This window comes from Chrysemys picta, chromosome 11 (assembly GCF_011386835.1).
Source record: "Chrysemys picta bellii isolate R12L10 chromosome 11, ASM1138683v2, whole genome shotgun sequence".
NCBI lineage: Eukaryota > Metazoa > Chordata > Testudines > Emydidae > Chrysemys > Chrysemys picta.
This window is the reverse complement of record NC_088801.1, coordinates 11,586,640-11,599,856: the sequence shown is the minus strand read 5'-3', so window position 1 is coordinate 11,599,856 and position 13,217 is coordinate 11,586,640. Positions and strand designations below refer to the sequence as shown.

At 42.2% G+C, this 13,217-nt stretch overlaps 1 protein-coding gene across 10 annotated transcripts in view; it reads left to right on the top strand.

The window, feature by feature from the left end:
• MYLK (myosin light chain kinase) overlaps positions 1 to 13,217 on the top strand; it is a 303,266-nt gene that overhangs the window by 213,591 nt on the left and 76,458 nt on the right. For all 10 annotated transcript variants that reach the window (XM_042843095.2, XM_008167811.4, XM_042843094.2 and 7 more), the window contains 2 exons: positions 9,116 to 9,232; positions 9,988 to 10,074. In XM_042843095.2, coding sequence (XP_042699029.2) covers positions 9,116 to 9,232; positions 9,988 to 10,074 — 204 coding nt within the window. The remainder of the gene's footprint in view (positions 1 to 9,115; positions 9,233 to 9,987; positions 10,075 to 13,217) is intronic.

Below are 13,217 nucleotides of genomic sequence, written 5' to 3'. Positions count from 1 at the left end.
ACCTACTGCCAGAAGGAGAGAGACCTTTACCTGCCCTTTTGCATAGCACACACCTGTTCTCGTTGATGTGGGCTGATTGCTCACAAAGCATGCAGCATCAGTGACACATGAACCTGGCACAATGCCACATTTTTGCTCTTCTGAAACCAAATTAAAACACTCCAACATTACTGGAAAGCCAAAGAGGCTGCAGCTTCACTTAAGTTATGTGACCTCCCATGTGGCCAAATTTACCACTGAGGCAAGCACGTGGAAAGTAAAGTAACATAGCCACCTGCCATACACCAGTGATTTATTGTTTTAGGAATTGCAGGTTAAAAAGTATGTATCTTACACACACCCAATCTCTTCTGACATCTAGGTTGCACCAGTAATCTGATTGTTACCACCGGAGTGTAACAATCCTTTGGAAGGAACTTCCCCTGCTGTTTGTCCCCTATTTGTAATCAGCCCTTTCCTCTGTAAACACCCTTCTACTGAAATGTCTCCCTCCTTTTTGAAGAGGCTAACCCCATAAGCCCTCCTTAAACAAAGTCATCCCACCCGAAGGCAGGAATGATGGTCCCAACAGTGAAGCTTTGAATCTAGATCCAAACTTCCCCAGACCTTAGAGGGTTGCAAACCAGAACACAAGCTCCAAATCCCATTTCTGATTCTAACGTCTCCAGCAAACAAGAGATAACTGCTCAAGGAAAGCTCTTCAGGCCCTGGCCTTCTGTACTTAGACTGTGACAAAATCATGGACCAACTATTAAATAAGGCTTCCAAAATATTTCTCTAGGTTAAAGTCCATGTTAGCTATAAAAATCCAGAGCCTGGACAGCTTAATATTGGACACTATCTCACAATCACAACATACCGTATCTAAGAACACAGGCTCTTCCTTTCATCTCAGCATCAAAACTGTTAACGTCATCACTGATTTTATTTTTCTTATTCAATTTGGGCACCTTCATACTAACTGCCTGTCTCCATGCTGTTAAAGGAATGCTTCCCCAAAGAACAAGCTGCAAGGTTTAGTTTTTTAGGGATGGGTGCATTTGATGCTTGAGGTATAATTTTTATGGGACGGTGAGCGAGGGTCTCCAATTTTTCTTTTACTAACAGATTTGATTGGCTGCTATTTGCATGTGGTGGAGGTCCCTGCTGGTTTTCTTTTCATAATTACAGTTTGTGCTTTTAAATGCCGGTCAAAGGTTCAGTTGTCTTAGCACTTGGGATGGGCACCTTTCTTTGTCTATCATAACTTAAAATAAATAAATAACTGATAGAAAAGATACCCAGGAGGTGGAAAATGTTACTCAGGTTAGACATAAGTACATCTGTGTAGTTAAGAGACATTTGAGTTTAGTTCACGTTAAAGTGTGAGCATGCTCCTTCTTTTTTAGGTGAGTTATTAGGGGGAATTTGAAAGTCAGAGTGGTAGATCCTGGATGGACAGATTTGGAGGCTGGATGGATAGCAGCAGCATGGAACAAAATTACTTTGACTGTAAGCTACTTGGGGGAGGGATTATCTTTTTGTTCTGTGTGTATAGTGCCTAGCACACTGGGATCCCAGTCCTTGACTAGGGTTCCTAAGCGCTACCACAATACTACTAATAACCCCAAGGCACAGAGACTATTATGGGAGAAGGTAATGAAAGGAGCATTGAAGTGGGGTCATTGCTGGAGAGGAGAGATGCAAAATGGGTCCGTGTCACAGCTGGGTGATTTGCCTTTGTAATTAAATTCTGATTTAGTGTACTCTGCAATTTCTCCCTAAGTGCACCGTCACCACTGTGGAATGACCCTGTCTCACTCCCTGGAATGGTTCACAACGGTGAATGCCAACTTCAGGGCAGACTGCCAAAAAGCAGGGCAGAGACCCCAACTGGTGGTATGTTCTATAACTAGATGTCACCAACCCAATAACAAATGTGAACTCCTGAAGCACTATATCAGTCTCACCATGGAGTTACAGACAGTCCCCTTGGGCATTCCAGTCTATCTTACCTCCCAGGCAAGCTGGACTTAGTGATAGTTGGTTGCTATACATCAAAGATCACAAAAGATTCAGGTTGCTTCCAGTGCCAAGCGACCAGTCACTTACCCCAGTACCACTTGCACCTCAGATCTCACACTAAAGACAACACTTGTAGCCAATACTATAGTAAATCCACTAAGGATTTATTAACTAGGAAAAATAAATGAGAGTTATTTACAGATTAAGGTAGGCAACATATATAAACAAATCAATTTCAGTCTAGGGGTCCAAAAGGTGACAGAATTGTAGCAATCTGTCAGCAGCACTGAATGTCTTTGAGGGCTAATCCAGATTGACTCTGAGGATCTCTGCTTCAGTTTCATAGCTCCAGCCCTGTGAGAGTTCAAACAAAGAGAGAGATTTTATTGTCAGCTTTTTTTATTTCCTTCTTCAAGAATTCAAGTTGATGGGACAAGCACTTTTGCATGTAGTCTCTTCGTGGGTGTGTTGGGGCAATTAACAATGTCTCTGAATTGTGATGTCCCACAATGGCCCATTTAGTTTTGCTATGCCTTCTTGATGGTTAGAAGACAGTCCCTCCTGACTGAGTTCACAGTTTCCAAGCAAGCATTTCCTTATAGCATATGATAAAGCTATTGCAAGTGAGATTAATACATGTAGCAGTTTATAAGCATTGTGTAACATCTACACACTAAATACACTGTTATAATTCCAATACCCATCTTAACCATACTAAAACAAAGGTGAAACAGACAGATTTTCAGGAATGAATTTGTCATTGCTCAGCTGAGGCCTAAAGCTTTGACAACAGCTGGCACTTGGTCTGCCAGCATCACAGACCCTATTCACAACTGGGCCTGAAGGGTCATTGTTTCTACCTGGGCCTACATCAGGTGACAACAGTGCAGCTTGGCATTCACCAAGCAAATATGGGGTTGTGCACCAGAATTCCAATTGCTTTGCCCAGAACATAGCTCCTTCACTGCTAGTGTTCTTTTCCCATCCTTGGTGCTGAGACAGCATAAACGATTGTTGATCTTGTTAGTAATAATGCCTTTAACAATTTCTTTGTGACTTAACATTGCTTCTAAGCCCTCCTGTCAATCATGCATGTCTGTCTGCTAAACCAGTGCCTGCCATGACTTTTTGGATAAAATCCTTCCTTTGTCAAAACAAATGAAAATTTTGATAGGATAATTCCACACCTGTACACCACAGATTTTACCTCTCTGCAGGTGCATTTTCTTGTGCCTAGCAAATAATTGCATCTGATGCCCTGTATGTGTTGTTCAAAACACTACAGTTCCTTTGATATGTCTGACATCTTAGGCCGCAAAATGTGTAACCTCCAGGAACTGACTGGAAACACATCATCATGAACTAGGACACTCCATAAATCTGAACACTCTAGGAAAGGTCAGAAGAAAAGCAGCTGCAGAATCTCAAAAAGACCATGGCACAGCTCTGCTAAATTATCCCAAATGGTCCTTTTATGTATGATTTCCACCCCCATCATATTGTGGTTCCTATTCCTCCAACAAAATAAAACGACCTGGTCTGACCAATGCCTTATACAGAGGTAAAAATCACCTCTTTACTGCTGCCCCCAAGGATCTCCTTAGCCCTTTTTGCCTTAGCATCACACTGGGAGTTCATGTTCAGCCGCTTGTCCACAATGACTCCTAAATCTTTTTCAGCATCTCTACCTTCCAGGGTACAGTCCTCCATGCTGTAGATGGTGGCCTGCATTCCTTGTTCCCAGATGTATAACATAACATTTAGCTGTATTAAAACGCGTTTTGTTTGAATGGGCAAGATCGCTTTGTATGACTGACATATCCTCCTCGTTATTTACCACTCTGCCAATCTTGTTGTCATCCACAAATTTTATCGGCAGTGATATTATATTTACTTCCAGAAACTGTTGATAGTGTCAGGCCTCGTACAAATCCCTGCAGAACCCAACTAGAAACACCCCCACCCTTCATTAACAATTACTTTTTGAGATCTGTCAGCCAGCAATTCTTAATACATTTAACATGTGCTTTATTGATATTTTATAGAGAGAGCTTTTTAATCAGAATCTCATGTGGTACTGAGTTAAATACCTTACTAAAGTGTAAGTAGATTACAGCTACACAATTGCTTTTATCAACCATGCTTATAGTCTCTTCAGAGAATGAAATTACGTTTGTTTGATCAGAACAAGTTTTCATACAACCGTGTTGACTGGTGTTAATTATATTCCTATCCTTTATCAATAGAATCCCCTATCAGTTTTTCCATTATTGTGCCTGGTACTGATGCTAGGCTAACCTGCCCAGAGTTTTACCCAGTCATCCCACTTGTCCTTTTTGAATATTATCACAGTATTAGCACTCTTCCAGTCTTCTGGAATTTCCCCACTATTCCAGTATTTATGAAAAATGAACATACTTATTCCATTGATCTCCTCAGCCAACTCTTTTAGGATTTTGGGTGCAAGTTATCTGGGCATGCTGATTTTAAAATGTTTATCCCGAGTGGATAATATTTAACACCCTCCTTAGTTACTAATGGATTAGTAAGAACTTCATCATCTGATCTGAGTTTACTCCCATGGGAGATAAGGAGTCAGGGGTTTCCCTGACTAGAAGTCAGGACAAGGAATTGGACACAAGAGGTGTTGTTTGTTGGTTTGAATACTTCCTTTGTGTTCTGGAGCTTGCTGACTAGAGATTCATGGAAGCAATGCAGCAGCCGGAGGTATTTTGCTACGTATGCACTATTTTGGTTAAACCACAAAATCCTGAAATAGGCCCAAAACCCCAGAAAGGGGTTTTGTGTTTAAACTTGAACCTCCTGTAAACTGTCTGCTTACATCTTCCTTAACTGTGTCACTGCACTACTGCAGAGGTCCCAGTGGTAGTCCCTGAAAATGTCTCATCCAAACCATTTGTATGAGCTCTATTGCATGTGCACTATCCAGTCCAGTGGCAGTATTCTCCATAGTGCTGATGTGTGAGCTGTAGGGTTTGTCGTCAATTGGCTGATTACTGCAAACAGATCTGAGCAGGACAAAATTCACTGTGAAGTTGTTCGCTCAGCAGGGATTTGTGAGGTGCCAAGATTCAAAATACCCAGCTGGAATCACCAGGCTGAGCTTTCTCAGAACTATGAGAAAATACTCTCTGTGCAGGAGGTCAGGAAGGGCTTTTGCAGAGGAAATACCAAATACTTCATTGGAAGACATTTGGCCTCCTAGCCCAGGGAATGGAATATAGCCCTCGATCACTGAACACAGGCCTTTTGGAAAGTTTTGGGTTTTATTGTTTGTTTGTGTTTTTGTCCCTGTTGAATCCAATCAGATTTTTTTTGTTTTTGTAGTTAAGGCCTATAGCAAGGCGACGACTCACCAGCGCGGCACCTCCTGCTGGTCATCTTGGGAATTCGCTCTTTTCCAGCATCTGGAGCACCCGCTGCAGGCCGGTGTCTCGCCTGCCGCTGACCCAGTGTCCCTCCCAGACCCCGGTGCCCTTTACCTTTGGGTTCTGCCCCAGCAGTACCCCCACACTCTGGGTCTCCCATCTCAGGGGAACCCCCAGCCCTCTAAACCCACCTTGCCTCAGTGGCTACTGCCAGTCACCATCTAGCCCTGCTCACTGGGGCAGACTGCAGTCTGTAATGGCCACTCATCATTGGCAAGGGGTTCGGACCAGCTGCCTCTGCCTAAGCCCGGGCTGCAGCCTCTGCAACCCCAGTACCTGCTTTGGCCTTTTTCCAATGCCTGCAGCCGGGGGATTTGCCCAGCTGGTGCTCCCCAGCTCTCTTGCCTTTCCCCAGCCCTGCTGTTCCCTGTACTCCGAGCTCCCAGGAAGCCAAGTCCTTCTCCCTCCAAGGCTGGAGAGAGACTCCTCCAGCTCCTGGCCCCCAGCCCTCTTATAAAGGCCTGCTGGGCCCTGATTGTGCTGGCCTCCGCTGTGGCTGCTTCCCCTCAGCCTAGCTTGGCTGCTTTTAACTTTTTTCTAGCCACCGCCCTCTCCAGGGCTGCTTTCAACCCCTGTTCTGCAGGAGTGGGGCAGCCACCCCACTACAAGGACATAGAAATATGCAATGTTAAATTCTATAAGCAAAGAGGGCAGACCAAAACCTAGACATTAAATGAGAAAATATTTTCCAGGAGAGTATTTGCAGTATACAATAGGTAACTTAGTTTATAAAAGAAGCAATGAGGTTTAGTGGATGGGGTACTGGACTGGGAGTCAAAAGATTTGGATTCTGTTCTCAGCTCTGCTACAGACTTGTGTGATCTTGGGCAAGTCACTTCACCTCTCTGTGCATCTCTTTCTCCCCCCACCCTTTACTTGTGGTGTCTAGATTGTAAGCTTTTCAGGGCAAGGGCTATCTCTCATTGTGTTTGTACAGTGCCTGGCACAATGGGACCCCAGTCTTGGTTGGGGCCTGTAGGCATTACTGCCCTACAAATTATAACAGGCAAGGAAACCTCACTTCTATGAGTCAGATCCTTACTCTCACTGGGTAGCACCTTAATCCATGAGTGATCCTATTGATTCCCATGGGACTACTGAGCTAGCCAATGAGTAAAGGTGGCCCTTTATTACTGCCCCTATGTTAGTACTCTTACTCCATTTATTTGCTGGGCTGTATTAAGTGAAAATTAATGAGCAGGAGACATGACACATGCTAATTAAACAATGAACTTGGACCCTGCTTTGCATTCGGTACATTTAAACAAGCTCTAACCAGAACCCCAGAACTGCTAATAGAAATACAGATGTTTTCAACTAAAATGATGAGCAGTGAAATAGTTAACAATGTTGATGTTTAAATTGACAGCATAGGGCTTTTCAGTCTAGCCCAGCTGAGCTGAATGGAGCAGTTGACACATCTCAGAGCTGTTGAGCAGTTACATGAATGACATAGCAGCTTAATTCAACTTTTGCAGTGGACCCTCAAGCTCATCAGTTATGAATGCTATCGGTACCTATTTATTCAGTTGCTGTGAGACTGAAAGTTGGTGCAACAAAAGCATTTCCTTGTAGCCATACAAGGGCTGGATTTTAAAAGCATTTTAACAAAGATTGTTGTACACCACGTGGCACATTCAGCATTGTTACTAGAAATCCTGAGGATTTGTGTATAGCTATTACTTTAATAATGGGGAATGATCTGTTGGTCAGGGTAGGAACTTTCTAAAAGGATAAATAACATATTTTCATAAATAACATTGTCCTGTACTGCTAACTGTACTCCGTTTTAATAAGGTGTGTAACAATCCACCTTGTATGTGTCTGTTTCCTATGGTGGTTCTGTGAGTTAATATGTTATCTTTTTGATGCAAGTTGTAGAACTCTATGAATTATTTAAAATTAGTCTTAATATCCACTCAGACTCTATCTATGAATTACAAAAGACTACCTTGAACATTGTATGTCATTACAAGCAGCCAGTAAGAGCATTTTTTAATGCTTCTCCTCCATTTGCTGTTCATGCTGCATTTTGAGTTCAAACCTGATTCTTGAGATAAGTCATGTGGGGGAAGACACGCATTTCTTTTCCTCTGACTGGCAGAGCCTATATACTATGCGACCAGCCTTTCTCAGCAGAAACAATTTTCATTTTGTTCCTTGGAGAGCCGGGGATGGGGGGGAATTGAATTTTAGTCCATTTCTCCAATCTAGCTGAGAGTCAACAACAACAAGAAAATCATTGTGGTCCTACTCATGCTTGCCTCACAAAGCAATTGCGTTGAGAACAGTCTCATTACATTTCATTTTGCTTCACATCATGACATACCCTTTTAAAAAGGGGGATTTTCTCTATACGAAGAGTTCAGTTGTTGCATCAGAGCTGAAGCTAAATCTTTTTGTATCCCTGGGGGAAATCTGTAATCTTCTCTGATATTCCTGTCACAGGGTGAGTTGATCACTTTTAAGGGAGTTTGGGCACAGTTTCACCTGTGATTGGTTTCCTTCTCAGATCATGAGACTCATGAGATAGGGATGTGTGTGACCAAGAGGCAGGCCTGCTGGGAGCTGAGAAGTAGTCTGTACTTAACCCAGAGAAAGAGACCGACCAGTAGGAGGTGCTGGGGAATGGTACGGTAGTCAGAGGGTCCAAGATAGTTGGAGAGGCCTAAGAGGAAGTAGGACATGAGACTCCAGGAATGATAAATAGAGGACAAGTTGGTGTTCACACCTCAACTGCTAGCAGAGGACCTCACCCTCCCTGATTGAACTAACCTTGTTATCTCCAGACTGCTTCTTGCCTGCATATTTATACCTGCCTCTGGAAATTTCCATTACATGCGTCTGACGAAGTGGGCATTCACCCACGAAAGCTTATGCTCCAATACATCTGTTAGTCTTAAAAGTGCCACAGGACCCTCTGTTGCTTTTTACAGATCCAGACTAACACGGCTACCCCTCTGATACTTTGCTACAGAAATACCTTTGATAGTGCTGATGTATGGGCCTTTTTATTTTTTGAGAGCTACCATTACACTTGTTCTTTGAGCCATGCCAACAAAATGAAAGTGACTTTTGCTGTATTATTTTCAAGCTTAGGTACCTATCTTAGGTTACCCATTTTCACCCTTGGATACTGAGATGAGACCAAACCAAAAACTTGCATCTGATCAATTTGCAGAGGTCCTGTTGTCTGTAGTCTTAAACTGTAAACTCTTTGGGGCAGGGACCATTTCTTTGTTATATGGTTGTACAACACCTAGCACAATCTGGCCCCAATCTCAGGTGGGGCCTTTAGGTGCTGCTGTAATACAAATAATTACTACTAACAAAGATTTGTATCTGGCTCTCGCATGCATCTCTACCGAAAATCCATTTTAGGTGCCTCAGTCCTACTTTGAGAATACAGAGTAATTTACTTAATCCAGCCTTCATATATAAATTGTTCATCACTCCAGTGAATTTGAAAATTGGCCTCCTAGTTTAATGAAACATATCTTCCAGCTTAGAGACACCAACAGCATTTAAGGAACTGTGATCTCCTACAGAACTCAGTATTGCCAGAACAGTTCAGCCACTCTGTTCCATCACTGCTAACAATACTGTACTTTCGAAATTTGCAAAATGCAATGTCCCTCTGACCTCTCTTTTCTTTGTGTTAGGGTCACTGTGCTCACTCACCATTGACAAGGCCTTTCCTGAAGATGTGGGCCAGTACAAATGCATAGCTGAGAATGCAGCAGGGAGAACTGAATGTGCTTGCAAAGTGTTGGTGGATGGTAAGTACTTTCCCTGATAGGGAAACTCCTTCAGTAAAACTTCCTCCCTCTTTCCATACATGCTCTTTCCCAACCTCATCCCTCACTAAATGGCAAAAAATAGCTGCCTGCTTCCTCCGTGCATTCTTTCTGTGACAATTGTAACTTAATCCCCACAACAGACAGCCCAAGCAGAGAACCAGCAGGGAGCTGAGCACTGAGGCTGCTTTGGGGTCTAATCCCTCTTTGCTCCTGCTGCCCACTGGGTTTCTAAAATGGTTTTAGAACAGTTGTATAGAGGGTTGCTGCGCCTATGAGGATTTGCCTCTCTAAGCTGTCTGCATTCTGTCAGTCCATGTATAGGCAATCTGAGTTTCTTTGGTTAAAAGTCTCCTTTATGCCCCTCCAGCCTGAGCTGTGCAGAGGGCAGCTCAGACACAACCCCCCCTTCTTCTCATTGGTTAAGAAAGGCTGGTCATCCTTGGCAGTGTCCCCTTTAATTGGAGCAGTTAACTGTATCAGCTTTATCGAGTCCCAAGTGCCACCGCTTCTGAACTGCAGAGAGCTCTCCTTCCTTGTTGGTCCCTCTTCTCTTTGGAACTTGGCATTCCCCAGCAACTGTGAGCAGTAAATCCTGTGTAAACAATGTGCAAACCAACAGTTTCCCCCAACTTTGCAGGAAGACCAAAAACAAATTTATGATGAATGAAATTTCCCCTCCCCCTCAATTCTCAAATAAGATGAATATTTTATTATTACTTTTGTTTTAATTTCAGATCCCTCACCTACAAAGACCCCAAAGTCTGCTGAGAAGAAGACCAAAAAGCCAAAGAGCTCGCTTCCCCCTGTACTCGCAACAGAGAGTAAGTGGTGTAGTGATTTAACAACTTCCTTTTCACTGGAATCATGAGTGCTTGAACTTCGGTGGTACTTCCTGTGTACAAGCACAGTAATGAAGGCAGGCAGCTTGTGTTGTTTCTTTAACCCTTCCATGCAGGTCATGCGAATTGAGAGTTTGTGCCTGAGGGAGATTGGAAGTGAGAGGCGACAGTGTTTGACACATCCCACTCAGTTCTCAGTTCCCATCATGATGCAGTAAACTTACCACACAGATTCTTTTCTGACTGCTTTCTAAAAGGAACTTGGAAATTGTTTATTATCACTGCAGATTCAAGACACACTATATTTCCTGTATGGAGAAGAGAGGGTACTACAGATGGCCCTGTAACCTGAATAAAATGTCATCTGTACCACAGTCTGCTCAATTTTTCTCCATTTGAGTTGGATTGTGAGATTTGTGCACTTTTTGTTTCAAGCGAATAAGGTTCGGTTTGTTGGAGCATTAATTGCAATGACAGTTGTCACTAGCCATAACCTGGAAAAATTCCTAGTGTATGTCAGTAAGATACACTACATTTCTTTGCAGTAACAACACACGTGCGACTCTGCATATATCAGCAAGGTTAAGGAGAAAAGTGCCAGTGTGGTAATATACAGTATTTTATTTCAAGTGGCACTGCTGCATTTAAAAGGAAGAGTAGCAGAACATATGATGTCTCTCTGAAATGAACCTAAATTGTTTACTATATTAGCTCTTAAAGAAGCTGTAGAGAGAAGATTCTCTTTAAATGGAAAAATTGTGTCGTCTTTAAGATGTTTCCTTGTGTAACGTGTTTCTGATGGAGCCACAAATAATATAATCATCTGTTTTAAAAAATAGTCTGCTTTTCCGGTAAATGGGGTACTTACAGCTTATTGTAGACTTGCCCAATACAATTTGATTCTGCACTGTAAGTATAGTAATGAACAGCGCCTTTTGGATTGTTGATGCATAACAAGGCTGTGTTTACCATGTAACCTCAAAATGTGTTGTCATGATACACACTGTGCATGAATCCTAAAAATGTACTCTAAATGCTGCTCCCTGCCTACAGATAGACGTGTTCTTCTTTAAAGGTGACTTGCACATTACACTGTACCTACCAAAACACAACAACTTGAGGATCTTTCCCTTAGTAGTCAATCCTGATCTGGGTGCAAGTTCACATAGCACCATTGCCTTCCATGGAGCTACACTGCTTTACACGGGCTGAGTATCTGACCTTAAAGGGAATAGTAAGTGTTAAGAAGGACAATCAGCTTATACTTCACTTTCAGTAGAAAAGAAATTTACAAGGAATTGGATGTTCAGATCCCTTTGGCAGCTTTGAACATCTCAGCCTTAAGTCTCACGGGATGTATACTCATCTTCCTGACATTCCTGTTTATGTTCCTCTGTGGTGACATACTTCTATACAAAACCAATTCAGTAGCGTTTACCATCTCAGACGTGAGCTGAAATCCCGCTCAGATAATGTACTAGTAAGAATCATTGCCATCTGAAAGACAATGGACTTAATGGTGTGTGTGTGTGTGTGTGTGTGTGCGCGCGCCTTGTTAAAGGATCACTATTACAACTGTGAGTGTCCCTCAAGAATGACAATAAAGTAAGAGGTCCCAGTCTAAATAGGTCCCAGTCTCTTCTGGGGCATGTCGCCTCCTCAGTCCTAAACTATCAAGATCATATTACAATAGTAGGCTATCTGTACCCTGCCTGCAGCTGTATTTTTGGGTTAACTCTGTGTTGTTTGCATTGTTTGAAGATGGGTTTACTTGCGAGTTTATTGAAAAGTAATTTAAAAAAAACCCTCCATTTCAAAGGAAATGTGCTAGTTGGTCCAATTTTATGTGAATGTCTATATCTGAACATAACGAATGTCCCACTAGCTTTGATAAGTGGATCCCTGGCCCAATAACTATTAATTGTCATTCATACTGGCAGGTAATAGTCATTCATGAAGGCAATGACATTTGATCAGGGAAAGAGAGAGTGAGCATCATGGCATTCACCCAAGAGTTCTGAAAGAACTCAAATGTGAAGTTGCAGAACTGTTAACTAAGGTTTGTAACTTGTTCTTTAAATCAGCTTCTGTACCCAATGACTGGAAGTTAGCTAAAGTAACGCAATATTTAAAAAGGGCTCTAGAGGTGATCCCGGCAATTACAGACCGTTAAGTCTAACGTCTGTACCAGGCAAATTAGTCGAAACAATAGTTAAGAATAAAATTGTCCGACACATAGAAAAACATAAACTGTTGAGCAATAGTCAACATGGTTTCTGTAAAGGGAAATCATGTCTTACTAATCTATTAGAATTCTTTGAAGGGGTCAACAAACATGTGGACAAGGGGGATCCAGTGGACATAGTGTACTTAGATTTTCAGAAAGCCTTTGACAAGGTCCTTCACCAAAGGCTCTTATGTAAATTAAGCTGCCATGGGATAAAAGGGAAGGTCCTTTCATGGATTGAGAGCTGGTTAAAAGACAGGGAACAAAGGGTAGGAATTAATGGTAAATTCTCAGAATGGAGAGGGGTAACTAGTGGTGTTCCCCAAGGGTCAGTCCTTGGACCGATCCTATTCAACTTATTCATAAATGATCTGGAGAAAGCGGTAAACAGTGAGGTGGCAAAGTTTGCAGATGATACTAAACTGCTAAAGATCGTTAAGACCAAAGCAGACTGTGAAGAACTTCAAAAAGATCTCACAAAACTAAGTGATTGGGCAACAAAATGGCAAATGAAATTTAATGTGGATAAATGTAAAGTAATGCACATTGGAAAAAATAACCCCAACTATACATACAATATGATGGGGGCTAATTTAGCTACAACAAGTCAGGAAAAAGATCTTGGAGTCATCGTGGATAGTTCTCTGAAAATGTCCACGCAGTGTGCAGAGGTGGTCAAAAAAGCAAACAGGATGTTAGGAATCATTAAAAAGGGGATAGAGAATAAGACTGAGAATATATTATTGCCCTTATATAAATCGATGGTACGCCCTCATCTCAAATACTGCGTACAGATGTGGTCTCCTCATCTCAAAAAAGCTATACTGGCACTAGAAAAGGTTCAGAAAAAGGCAACTAAAATGATTAAGGGTTTGGAACGGATCCCATATGAGGAGAG